Genomic DNA, 13,714 nt, shown 5'->3' with positions numbered 1-13,714 from the left:
ACTTCTTATACAGATATTAACCAGAGTTTAAGGTTGGAATAGGATCCGGGAGGCATGCCATGATACAGCATTTGTGCTGCATGCATGGGGCCCTTCTACCTCTTCAGTTAGCAACAGCTGGTGTCAAGCACAGATCTAGTGGCAGCAAGTGGAAAACTGCTGTGGCATACCCGTAACCCTAGCACTTGAGAGGTAAAGGATTAAAACAAAAGCAATCTGGGCTACACAATGAGACCTTCTCAGAAATAAACATGTCTGTACACCACACTTATGCCTGGTGCCCATGGAGGCCTGCAGAGGGGGGAAGGGTCTCCCGAAACTGGAGCTACTAACAGATGTGAAGTGCTGGGAATTGAACCAGGGTCTTCTGGAAAAGCAGCCAGTGCTCGTAACTGCAGAGCCCTCTCTCCAGCCTCAACAAAAGAAAAAAAAAAAGGAATGGAGAGAGGAAGAGAGGGGGAAAGGAAAGAGGGGAAAGAGGGAGAGAGAGGGAGGGGGAGGGAGGAAGAGGGGGGAGAGAAGGAAAGGGGTGAAAGAGAGAGAATATATTCCTCAAAGCTTGTTATCTGAGGCTGACAGAGAATGACTCTGTATAGTGGTAATGTTTGCCCAGTATAGACAAGGCCCTAGAATGTTAAAAAAAAAAAAGAAAAAAAAAAAAGTACCTTGTTGTTTTTGTAGATTTGGATGAAGCCAAATTTGAGAAGATTTAGGATAAACTAGCACTCAGCAAGGCTGTTTATTTCTTAACTTTTATTACCACATTCTCAGGGAAATGGTTTCCTAATACTTAGAAACCCGCTCTGTGACGGTCAGTAAGCTGCTTATTTCTAAATCAGATCACAACAACTGACCACATAAGGATTTAAGATTTCAAGCCCTTTTCTTGTTCTCCAAACTCCTCCAAGTCTGAAGGGACATCTCAGTGGGAGAAGGCCTCTTATCTCTAACCCCAGGCAGCAGAGCTGAGGATTGACTTGTCCTGCCTGGGGCCCAAAGATAAAATTCACAGTGCTATTTTTAAGATATTGTGTAGACAACTTGCCAGGACATGCTAGTGAACAACTCAGGAGAAACTGCCCTCTTTTCTCAGAAGGAACAAGAGGCCCTACTCCAGATTTTGAAAATCAAGTCAAGTTCCTAGAAGAAATATAATTTATGATTTTTTGTCTTCTCTATTACTTTATTTTTGTTTTTGTTTTTTGTTTTTTTTTTTTGTTTTTTTTTTCATTTTTTGTTATTTCGATTTCTGGTCAAGTTTCAAACCTCAGAATGGTGGTTCCCAAATCCAGCTTACATCAGGGTCACTTCCAGAGTTTTAAAGCTGGGAGGATAGTGGTGCATGCCTTTAATCCCAGAATTCTTGGGTGGCAGAGGCGGATGGATCTCTGTGAGCTCAAGGCCAGCCGGATTACAGAGTGAGCTCCAGGAGAGCTAGAATTAAAACAGAGAAACCCTCTCTGGAAAAATCAAAAAGAATGCTGTCAGGCATTATAGTTCTCAGAAGACTGAGGGAAGGATACAGATGAGCGTTCAAGGCCTGCCTGGACTATACAGCAAGTTCAAGGCCAGCCTAACGTATGCAGCAAGGCCAAGTCTACCAATCATGAAAGAAAAGAGAAGTGAGAAAGGGAGGCCAAACAAGCAAGCTGGACCTGGTAGCACAGGCCTGTGATCTCAGCTACTCAGGGGGCTACAGCGAGGAGGTCACAAATCCAAGGCCTGACTGGTTGGATACAAAATCATTATTAGCTAATCCTGGTTAACACTCAAAAGATAATTTAAAAGGGGCTGGAGAAGCAACTAAATGGTCAAGTCCCTGCCTAACTTGCATTAGGTTCAGTACCCAGTGTCAAAAATAAATACTTAGGGCTGGAGAGATGGCTCAGAGGTTAAGAGCACTAGCTGCTCTTCCAAAGGTCCAGAGTTCAATTCCCAGCAACCACATGGTGGCTCGTAACCATCTATAATGAGATCTGGTGACCTCTTCTGGCGTGCAGGTGTACAGGAAGACAGACCACTGTATACATAATAAGTAAATCTAAATAAATAAGTAAATAAATAAATATTTAAGAGACTAGAGATAGCTCATCATTAAGAGTCCCTGATGCTCCTATTCCAGAGGAGCCAAGTTTCTGTTCCTAAGTAATCACACTGGGTAGTGCACAATCAGCTCACAATCATCTTTAACACCAGCTCCAGGTAATATAATGTCCTCTTCTGGCTTCTGAGAACATTGCACTCACCTCACCTCACCACCACCACTCCTCCCTGGAGCACCCCCTGGGGCACACACAATCCTTTGAAATTAAACAGTGAGTTGGAGGCCTGGTCTACATAGCAAGTTCCAGGAGAGTCAGAGCTGTTACACAGAGAAACGCTGTCTCAAAAAACCAATTAACAAAATAAACAACGAGAGAGTGTAGACACACATGACTTTAATCCTAACTTGGGAGGCAGAGGCAGCCGGATCTCTGTGAATTCAAGGACTAGCCTAGTCTACATAGTGAGTTTCAGGCTATGCAGAGAGACCCCGTCTCAAAAAATAATAATAAGTAAATAAAATAAAAATAAATAAAGAAGGAATGCCCAGGAAAAAAAAATTAGGCAAGGTAGTTCAATCTTTAATCCTGATCTTCAGGAGGTTACAGAACTTCTGAAGCATTTTAGGCTAGCCAGGATTAAAAAGCAAGACACTTGGGAGTTGGGGGATCAACCTGAAGGAACTGGAAGGAAAAGGCCTCACACCCTTACTTGTGTAAAGGTCCTCAGGAGAGTCTGACATACAGCCAGAGCTGAGAACTGCTAAGAAATACTATCAAGACATAGTCCTAAACCAGGCATGGTGGTGCACACCTGTAATCTCAGCACTCAGGGAGGCAGAGGCAGGTGGACCTCTGTGAGTTCAAGACCAGCCTGGTCTACAAAGTGAGTCCAGGACAGCCAAGACTAAAGAGAGAAACCCTGTCTCAAAAAAAAGGTCCTGTACTGACAAAATTAATAGGACGGTTCAAATCCAGAACCTAAGATCTCAGAACCAACAAACAAGAAGCCTAAAATGTTAATCCAGTGCCTTAGTTGTTTCATTATTTCCCAAATGGAAAAGTTTCTGCCAAATAAAAACAGATCTACCTCCATCTCTCTCTGCTCCATTACCAAATCAGAGTCACATTTTTTTCTCATCAACATTTCTGTAGGCCACAATGGTGCTGCATGTGATCTCAGCTAAACTTAGGGAGGCAAAGGCAGGAGGATCTCTGAGAGTTTGAGGCCAGCCTTGTCTACAAAGTGAGTCTAGGACAGCCAAGGCTACATAGAGAAACAAAAAAGAATTGAGATAAAATTGAAAACATTTTCTATAGTAGTTGCTTTGTAGAAAAGTCTACTATTAATAAACACCACCATTTTCCTCAACAGCACCCGTGGAAGCTGAGGAGAAGGCTCTGAGGTTGAGTCCTAGAGTTGAGGTGCCAGCACTTACATAGGCTGAGTGTCTGGCACACACCTTTAACCCCAGCTGTGAGGGGGCAAAGATACTCAAGTCAGATTACCCAGTAACACCCCACCCCCACTCCTGCTTCTGATTACGGATGAAAGGAACAATGCCAGCAAAGTGTTTCACACTACCAACCTCAAAATAACTGCTTCATAATACCTGACCTTCCCCTAACCTCCAAGGCAACACCTTCCGCTTTAGGAGGGAGGAACAAAAGCAGGGTTCTTGGACAGGGTCCACAGTCTAGATGCCTACAAATCCCTGACCTTTTACTTTCTCTGTTCCCTCGCTCTTTTCCTTCCTTCCTTCCTTCCTTCCTTCCTTCCTTCCTTCCTTCCTTCTTTTCTTCCTTTCTGAGACTGGGTTTCTCTGTGTAGCCTTAGCTGTCCTGGAATTCACTATGTAGACCAGGCTGGCCTCAAACTCAGAGATCTGCCCAGTGGTAGTGATACACACACATATTCCTAGCACTTGGAAGGTGGAGGCAGGGGAGCATCAGGGAGTTCAAGGCAGAATGGGATTTGGTTCTAGAGACATAAGACTGTCTCTAGAAACCAAGTAAGTTTTGAGGTTTTTTTTCTCCACACTTTCAAAAGAAAGTGAAAGTGAATCACTTCATACTCTTATTTATCCAAGTCAGGACTCTGAAATTCAAGAGGTCTTTTAAATATTCAACAGAAGTGAGGGTATCCAGTGCTGAATCAGCCTTTGAAATGCTCCCATTGAAATGTCCCATTCATGAATGCACATCTCAAAGTACCATCCCTGTACAGAGTTGTGAACATCTGCTTCAGCAGCAGAGCTCTCAGCTGCAACGGTTCCTCATCTTGCTTGGCCACAGCGTCTTTCTACGTAACCAGGCTGCCCTGAAACTTGCTCATCGGCCCAGGGTAGCACCAGATTCATGATCCTCTGCTTCAGCCAGTGAGTGCTGGGACTACAGGCTGTGCCCAACACACTCACCTTCAATTAGAGCCTTTCTTTCTTTTTTTCCTAGACAAGGTCTCTGTGTGTAGCCCTGGGGGTCCCAGAACTTGCTCTGTAGACCAGGCTGGCCTGAAACTCAGAGCTCTGCCTGCCTCTGCGTCCTACCTGCTGGGATTAAAGGTGTGGCCACCACAGTCCAGCTTATTTTTTTTTTTTTATGTTTATGGGTGCTTTTGCTTGCAAGTTTGGCTGTATACATGTATATTATTTATGACTGTGGAGGCAGAAGACAGTGGTAGATTCCATAGCACCATGGGTTGTAGGAGCAACAAGCACCCACTAAGCTCTCTCTCCAGCTCCTGCTTCACTCAGATTTCTGTTTTTATTAAGATTTTTAATGTGTTTCTGAGGATCAAAAAATCAAAAACCAGGGCCCCAAGAAGGTGCTTGCCTTTAATTCCAGCTGGTCAAGGTGCTTGTCATCATGCCTGACCACTCATCCCAAATAAATACATGCAGGAAAAAAGTGTTTAAAGAAAAGGGCCAGTGAGGTATCTCAGTGGTTACAAGTACCCACTGAACATGCCTGCAGACCCGAGTTTGATCCCTGGAACCCATACTTTAAAGAATAGAAAAGCTGAGCACTCAGGAGGCAGAGGCAAGCAGATCTCTGTAAGTTCCAGCCAAACAAATGTCTCTCTCACACACAATACTAATAATAAAAAGATCAAAAATAACAGGAAACTGACTGACTTAACATTAACAGCTGTTTGCTTTGGTCAATCTATAATAATACTGGATACCACTATGTTAGGTAATTCCAACATTCTACTCTCCCAGGAACTAATGTCAAAGTCAAGGATGAGGCAAAATGCCTTAAACACATCAACTCTCTTGTTCTTTAATTTTTAAAAATGTATCATTATCACCTGTGTCCAGAATGTCTGAGGGTGGAATCAATTCTTTCTTTCCACCTCTACAGTGGGCGTGTAAAGGGTAAGAGCAAGTGCTTTAACTGCTAAGCCACCCCACTGAGCCCTCTCTCTTTCCCTGTTATTTTGTTTGGTCTGTCACATGCTTTGGCCTACTGTTCACTAACTAATAAAGCACTTATTGCAGCTGACTCATGCATGAATGTATTTTAGTGACTTAAGTAGAACCCTAAAAAATTTAGTTGAGAATTCTTGGAGAACCAAAGTTTAACATTACATCTACAAGCAATTACTTTGAGAAACACTAGAGCTCTCTAAACCAATTCTAACAGTCAAGAAGAAAGGTTTATGATAAAGCTATACATGTGCACAACCCCAAAATTAGTTTACATAATTTCAGTCTTGGCCTGACATTACACTAATACCTGCTTAGATAGTAAAGCTTTAGTATATAAATCACAGGCAAATTTCTACAAGTCCTCAGGAGAACTTGGTAATGGAGTTTGTCATACCTTGTAAAGTCAGTAAGCATTATAATTTTGGTGGGTTTTCTTTTCCAATGCTTTTACTCTCAATTTGGGGGGCGGGGCTAAGGATCAAACCCAGGGCCCTGCATATTCTAGGCAGGTGCTCCACCACTGACCCAACCCTCCATTTAAAACTGTTATACCCAAAGTCCCCCATCTGTCCTACACACATGCCTATTCTCACAAAATCGCACTACTGATTTTATATAAACTCACTTGGATGTATGTTTTCCAGGGCTCATGGTTTGGCACAGGAAAACCAATTGGTGTGCTCTTTCCTGGGGAAGACCTCTCCCACTCCCAGCTTTACTAAAGTTGTCTGTAGTTCTTTGTGTAGGGTTGAAGCCAATTTCCCCCCCATCTAGTTTGGCACATCGGTTGGTATGTATATACAAATACATACAAGCATGCAAAAAGAACAAAAAAGACATGAATTTGAAGGAGATGGGAGGAAGGGTTCTATTGGGAGATTTGGAGGGAGGAAAGGGGGGGGGAGAAAGACTGTAATTACATTACAATCTCAAAAAAAAAGCAAACACACAAAAACCCCACATTGCTATTACTGCCAATATGATCAAGGTATAAAAAAGAACAAGGGTTTGTATACAGCTCTGAAACAGGATGGAGAATGCTGGACTCGGGGTTCTGCCAATTCCTAACAATCTACAGCCTCAGTTTATTCTCTAAGAAGGAACAACTCCACCTTGCTAGACAGGATAAATGATCAGTTATGACACACATAAATGTTTAGCCCTGTACTCTGTGTGTAATCGGTAAGTAGTGGCTATTATCATTATGTTATAGCAATACTACAAAGTCTTAGCACACACATGACATCCCCCCCACCAATGCAAAACACTTATAACCTACCATACACAAATAGGCATATTTTTGGTGAAAATAGCCGTGACGAAATCTGAGCACTGAGCTCATTTACTCAGTGTATACTATCTCCTCTTTTACAGGTACAGCAAACTCAAGAACTGGACCTAAAAGAAAAAAAAGGGGGGGGGGGGAACTGCACGCCTTACCATCACACCGAGAAAGCCATTCCAAGATGAGTCCTCTTAAACAGAGGGGCAGATCTGGTGCCAGATTTCAGTCTGAAAAAACTTGGGCCTCACCCTCTCTTATTTAAACTTGGACGCTACCCAAGGCTAATACCAACATGAAAAGATAAAACAAACTCATTGTTTTTAGTGTGTGGACTGATGAGTCACACAAACCAGACCTTGAGGCCTGCTGTGAGGTACTTGTCACCTGGATGACCTTAACCCTTTCCAAATCTCAGATTCCTCATCTGCAAAATGGGACTAAGAATAGCGCCTATTCCAACCAGCTGTTTTGACTATGAATGCAAGGGCCTAAATTAACCATGCAGCGCAGATCAGCTTAATCGTAAATACTGGGTGTCAGGCAAGGGGAGGGAGGGTCGTCCGTCCCCCAGGTGACCCTTACCGCTCTTGGGTTTAGACTCGCCGGCCGGCCCCGCCGAGGCGGAGCGGGGCGGCTGTTGCCCTTTGCTGCTGCCCGAGGAGGCGGAGGAGCTGTTGGAGCCGCTGTTCTTGTCCATGTCGGAGGCGGTGGCGGCGGCGCTGGGGGAGCTCTGCGGCATCAAAGGGGGCCTCGGCGGCGACGGCGGTCGGAGCGGAGCGGGCGCGGCGGGGACCCAGGCTCATGGCGTTCAGGGCCGGCGGGGGTCGGCGGCGGCAGCGGTTCTCGGCCTTCATGGCGACATTTTTCCTTGTTTCCTTCCTCAGCTTCTCAAAATGGAAGGAGAAGCGGCAGGTGGGGCTGTGGGGCCCAGCGGCGGCGGTGACCGAGGAGGAGGAGGAGGAGGCCGGGGCTCGGAGGTCCGGGCCGGGCCTGGCGGGGCGGAGGCTGCGGGGGAAGGGAAGGCGCGGGAGGGTCGCGAGCCCCGCCGGCCGGCCGGACACGCTCTCCCGCCGCGGGGCAGGAGAGAGGGCTGGCTGTCTCGGTGCCGGGGACCGGGGTCTCCGACACAGCGACCAACACTCGCCTCTGGGCCGAGGCCGAGGTGCTCCGGGAATGGCGACGAGTCGCCAAACAGCATCTCCAAGAACCCGGATGAACTATTTATATAGTCGCCCCGTGGAGGTGATGCATTCTGGGAAGTGTAGTTTTCACCTACATCCGGGTTTTAGGGGGCGGGACCGCTGTTAAGACTTGTTCCTACCAATGCTTTTTTTCCTCTCTCCCTTTTCCTCCTTCATTTCTTTTCCCTCCCTCCTCCCTTCCTTCTTTTTGAGACAGTGTTTCACTGTGTAGCCTCATTAGACCAGAACTCATTATGTGGACCAAGCTGGCTTCAAATTCACAGATCTTCTAGTCTCTTCCTAAGTGCTGGTTTTTTTGTTGTTTTTTTTTAAAGATGTATTTGCTGTCTGGCCTCCTAAGGTACCAATAAAATACAATGGTGCACAGGCATACATACAGGCAAAACACCCATAGACAAAAAAATTTTAGGAAGTCAAGTGGAATGTGCTGGTCTGCCTATAATTTCAGTGTACAGGAGGAAGAGATGGGAAAATTCCCAGAGCACACTGGCCAGCCAGACTAGCTGAAAGGGTTGAGTCTAACTAGAGACCCTGATTCAGTAAAGAATGTGAGAGTCATGGAGAAAGACACCAAATGTCAGCCTCAGAACTCCATACACACATGCACATATATATGAAAACATTCATACATGTATGCATGTCACATTCATATGTAAAAATCAATAAGAAAGAAACAATATAATACAGTTATGTAAGGAGATGCTTGTCAAGCAGAGGTTTGGTGCTTTTAGAGGTGCTGCCATTTCCCTAGCATGATGGCAAATGTCTTTAATCCCAGCACTCGGGAGGCAGAGGCAGGCAGATCTTTGTGAGTTCCAGTTCAGCCTGGTCTACAAAGTGAGCCCAGGACAGCCAGGGTTCGATACACAGAGAAACCTTGTCTAAAAAAGAAGAAAGAAAGAGAGAGAAAGAAAGAAAGAAAGAAAGAAAGAAAGAAAGAAAGAAAGAAAGAAAGAAAGAAAGGCAAAAGGAAGGAAGGAAGGAAAGAAAGAAAGAAAGGCTGCCATTTGACACACAGAAGAGCGGTGGATTTTTTTTTTTTAATAATGTTGGGGATCAAATCCAGGGCTCCCAATTCAGTTATCCACCTCTGAGCTACTCCCTCAAGTGATAAGTAGAATTTTAACACTTGTGTACAAATGAGAGCCAGAGTGGAACATTCATGTGGTCCTAATACTCAACAGAAACAGGAAATACGGAATGCGACAGTAGCCTGTGCTACATAGACCATATCTCATATAAGAGAGAAAGAGAATAAAAGCAGACAGTATAGCTTAGTGGGAGGGGTTCTTGCATGGGCAAAGCTCTGAGTTGATCCCCAGTATCATAGGGGGAGAGAAGAATAAACATACCTGGCTCAGAGGCTGGAGAGATGCCTCAGTGGTTAAGAAACTGCACTGTTCTTCCAGAGGACCGGAATTCCATTACTGATTTAGCCAGCTCACAACCTCCTGGAACTCCAGCTCCAGGGGATCCAATGCCCACTCAGTCTGTAAAGGCACCTGCACTCATATGCACAAACCTACACACAGTTACACACATATACAAATAATTTATAAATAGTAAAAATACATCTTGAGGCAGAGGCAGATAGATCTTTCTAAGTTTCAGGTCAGCTGGCCATAGAAGGCAAGACCCTGCCCACCACCACCCCCCAAATAGAATAGGAATCAGACTCATACTTGAAACTCTGTTTCTTTATTATTATATAGTATATCAGATATTGTTTCGTATGAGAGGAATCACAGTTTAAAGTGGCATGGAGATTTGGGAGTATAATTTCTCAGTTTTATGTTTGTTTGGTATTTCCTTTTTATATAGGTGTTTTACCGACTTGTATGTCTGTGCACCATATTTGTGCCTGGTGCCTCTAGACCCCAGAAGAGGTCATTGGACCCCTGGCACTGGAGTTACACCACTATGTGGGTTTGAACCCAGATCCTCTGGAAGAGCAGATAGTGCTCTTGATCGCTGAGCTATCTCACCTGACTCTGGCCAGCTTGAGCGTGTCAGGCACAGCTCTGGCAGGTTTCGCCCTTTTCTTCCATTCCTTCTGCCTTACTAAAAACCCTTAGATTATATTCCTAAAACTAGCCCCTAAGGTGTGTTCCCTTATCTGGCCACTTCCTCCTCCTGAGGCTGACTACCAAGGTCTAGCTATCAAAATATTGAAGTCAAGAAATCAGAAGCCTCCTTTGGCTCACCTAATTAACATGCCCAATTAAAATTAAACACCCTCATCCGAACATGGGGTTTCCCATTTCCCCTTTATAAACTGCTGTTTTTCTATGTGCCACCTCTGTTTCCTCTCTATTCGAAGGTCGTCCTTTCTTCCACTAAGAACAGTTCTTTACCCCTCTCCTTTGCTTCTTTTCTCCCATCTCCTTCATTCCCTTCCCCTTCTACCTGTCTTTGTTTCTTATCCCTACCCTCTGTCCCTCTGGGGCAAATAAATCTCCTTTGTGATGAGAACTTGGTCTTGGAGGTCCTGATGATACTCTTCCTCACCAGTCCCCAGGGTTTTTGTTTTCTTGAAGGGTCTCACTTTTTAGTTCTGGCTGACAGGAAACTCTCCATATATCCAGGCAGGCCTCAGACCTACAAACTTCCACCTGCTTGTGATACCACCGTGACCTGTAAAAGCGCTTTTAAAAATGGTTTCATTTAAGCCAGGCATGGTGGCACACACCTGTAATCCCAGCACTCTGGAAGGCAGAGGCAGGCAGATTTCTGAGTTCGAGGCCAGCCTGATCTACAAATAGAGTCCAGGACAGAGAAACCCTGTCTCAAAAAACCAGCAACACCAAAAAAAATTGATTTGGCGTGTGTGTGTGTGTGTGTGTGTGTGAGAGAGAGAGAGAGAGAGAGAGAGAGAGAGAGAGAATATGGGGACATGTACCATGGCACACATGTGCAGTAAGAGAACACTTTGTGGAAGTCAGTTCTCTCCTACCAGGATGAAACTCAGGCTTGGGGGGGAAGCACCTTTAAGCTCAGAGCCGTTGAGCTGGCCTCCAAGTATTATTTAAAAAGAGTCTCCTGTAATGGGGCTGGAGAGATGGCTCAGGGGTCACGAGGACTTGCTGCTCTTGCAGTTGGGACTTCGTTACCAGCATCCTCACTGGGCTACTCACAATCTTCCCTAGTTCCAGTTTCAAGTTTCGGGGTGCCCCCATCTGTCCTCTGAGGGCACGAGACATGCAAGGAATGCACTTAACATACATGCAGGCCAACACTCACACACATAAAATAAAAATAAGCAACCCAGCACTCAGGAGGCATAGACAGATGGATACCTGAGTTCGAGGCCAGCTTGGTCTACAGTTTGGGTTCCAGGACAGCCAGGGCTACACGGAGAAACCCTATCTCAAAAGCGTGGGACATGGAAAGACAAAAATGAGATGGCAGAGGGCATTTCAGAGGGGAAATTCCTTTCTTTCTTTTCCCACACAGGGTTTCCCCTTGTAGCCCTGGCTGTCCTGGAATTCACTCTGTAGGCTGGCCTCAAACTCAAGAGCTCCACCTGTCTCTGCCTCCTGAGTGCTGGGATTAAAGGTATTGAGCCACCACAACTGGTTGCCCCCTTTTGGATAATGTTTTGTTTTTGTTTTTGAAATAAAGTCTCACTGTATGGCCAAGGCTGGCCTCATACTCTTAATAGTCCTGCCTTGTTTTCCCAAATACTGATTTCTACCAGTTCTTGTTTGTATGTGGCGAGGGATCCTGAGTAATGCATTTAGGGCTTGGGCATGTTAAATAAGAATATACCTCAATCTGTTTTCTGCTTTCTATTTTGAGCCAGAGTCTCAGTGAAACCTTGAATTTTGAATTATCCTGTCTCAGGATCCCAGGCCAAGTAGCTGGGATTACAGAGCTTCACCATCAAGTCCAGGTTTCTGTACCCTTCAGTTACATGCACAGATACATAGACACAGACACACATACACACACACACACACAGAGACAAAGTTGGAAATCTGATGTGACGTCCAGAAGGAGCAGCCCCAAATCCTAAGGTCCATCCTTACCTATAAGTAGATGATCAGGGAGTACTAAAATTTTGTGACAAAACTGTATTTCACATAACAAAGACACGAGGATTCCAAGTGTGTGGCTGAATAATTTCTTCCTTCTGTCATTCATAAAAATGGAAGAGAGGGTAAGAGAATCCCAGTGCGGGAGGTGTCCATCTGTCGGGCTACAGAAAAGCAAATTTCAGAATTGCTTTCACTTCATTTAAAATTAGTTTCTTAGGATCCTTGGCACTTTCTCCATGTGAAATATTTACAGAAAATATACATTTAAAAAGGGAATTAAAACAGAAACAGAAATTCAAGTAAAACTCAGCAACCTCTATTCTTGCTTTTGCACAAGATGGTCTGTAATACATTATCCTCTCCACAAAAAATAAAAATAAAAAATAAAAAAAGGCCATGCCTAGTGATACAGGCCTTTAATCCCAACTGCCAAGAAGATGAAAAGTTCGGTCAAAATGAGTTCAAGGCCTTGCTAACTTAGTGAAAAATCTATCTCAAAATAAAAGATAAGGGCTGCCAAGATGGCTCAGTAGGTCAAAGTGTTTCACTGCAAGTCTGAGGATCTGAGTTCAAGTCCCAGGGCCATGGAGAACTGACCTCTGAAAGTCATCTCCTCACCCCCACACATGGACCTTGGCATGTGTATGCCTGCATGTGAGAGCATGTGTTATTTGCATCAAAAAGATACAAATAACAAAAATTTAAATTTAAAAATGCTGCCAAGCAGTGGTGTCATATACTTTTGATCCCAGCACTCAGGGAGGCAGAGGCAGGACTGTTTCTGTGAGTTCGAGGACAGCCAAGGCTATGCTGAGAAACCGACTAGAAAAAAAACAAGCCGGGGCTGGAGAGATGGCTCAGAGGTTAAGAGCACTGCCTGCTCTTCCAGAGGTCCTGAGTTCAATTCCCAGCAACCACATGGTGGCTCATAACCATTTGTAATAAGATCTGGTGTCTTCTGGCATGCAGGCGTATATGCGATAGAACATTGTATGCATAATAAAATAAAATATTAAAAAAAAAGAAAAAAAAACAAGCCAAAAAAAAACCCATTAAATACATTTAGAAAGCACTAGGATAGAGTTCAGTGATACAACACTGTTCAAGGATGCATCTAATTCCAAAAGCCACTCAGAAAGGGGTGGGAGTAGCGCAAGTTTGTGTTCTCAGCCCTCAGAACGAAACCGAATCAGGAATGTTAGGAGTTCAGATCTACTCTGGACTATGTAAGCTAGTTCCAGATTCATGAGGCGCTGTCGAAATGGCTCATTGGTTATAACGCATATCAACAGCTCCCAAATCAGTAGTCTCACCTGTGTACAACTACAGCTTTAACCTGACACCTCTGGGCTCCACAGGCACCTGCTCACATGTTCTACCTCCACAGACACACAAGTACGCGAATATATTTAAACAAAGGAAGAGTTACTTTTAAATCATGTAATCTTGGTCTTTTAACTACACACATGCCTCATTTCACCCAGATTCTGCACCAGAAAACAAAAGCTGCAGGGCGTGGTGGAGCACTCCAGCATTTGGGCGGATGGATCCCTGTGAGCTCCAGGTCAGCTGTGTCTACGGAGTCTTTACCAAAGCAGTCTTTAGTGCTAGCTAATTCTAGTTTGGCAGGATGGAAATATGGCCGCTGAAATACAATCAGGACCTCACTCCGAGCTCTGTTTATTCCTGATGAACTCTAAATTCAGTTAGGGGAACA

General features: G+C 44.6%; 1 protein-coding gene across 3 annotated transcripts in view; it reads right to left on the bottom strand.

The window, feature by feature from the left end:
- Rnf10 (ring finger protein 10) overlaps positions 1-7,497 on the bottom strand; it is a 33,668-nt gene extending 26,171 nt beyond the window's left edge. For all 3 annotated transcript variants that reach the window (XM_021631795.2, XM_021631796.2, XM_021631797.2), the window contains exon 1: positions 7,341-7,497. In XM_021631795.2, coding sequence (XP_021487470.1) covers positions 7,341-7,497 — 157 coding nt within the window. The remainder of the gene's footprint in view (positions 1-7,340) is intronic.
- Between the last annotated feature and the right edge of the window lie 6,217 nt (positions 7,498-13,714).

The sequence above is a fragment of the Meriones unguiculatus genome, chromosome 4 (assembly GCF_030254825.1).
Source record: "Meriones unguiculatus strain TT.TT164.6M chromosome 4, Bangor_MerUng_6.1, whole genome shotgun sequence".
Taxonomy (NCBI): domain Eukaryota; kingdom Metazoa; phylum Chordata; class Mammalia; order Rodentia; family Muridae; genus Meriones; species Meriones unguiculatus.
Note: the sequence above shows the minus strand (reverse complement) of the source record. Positions and strands in the feature narration are given on the sequence as shown.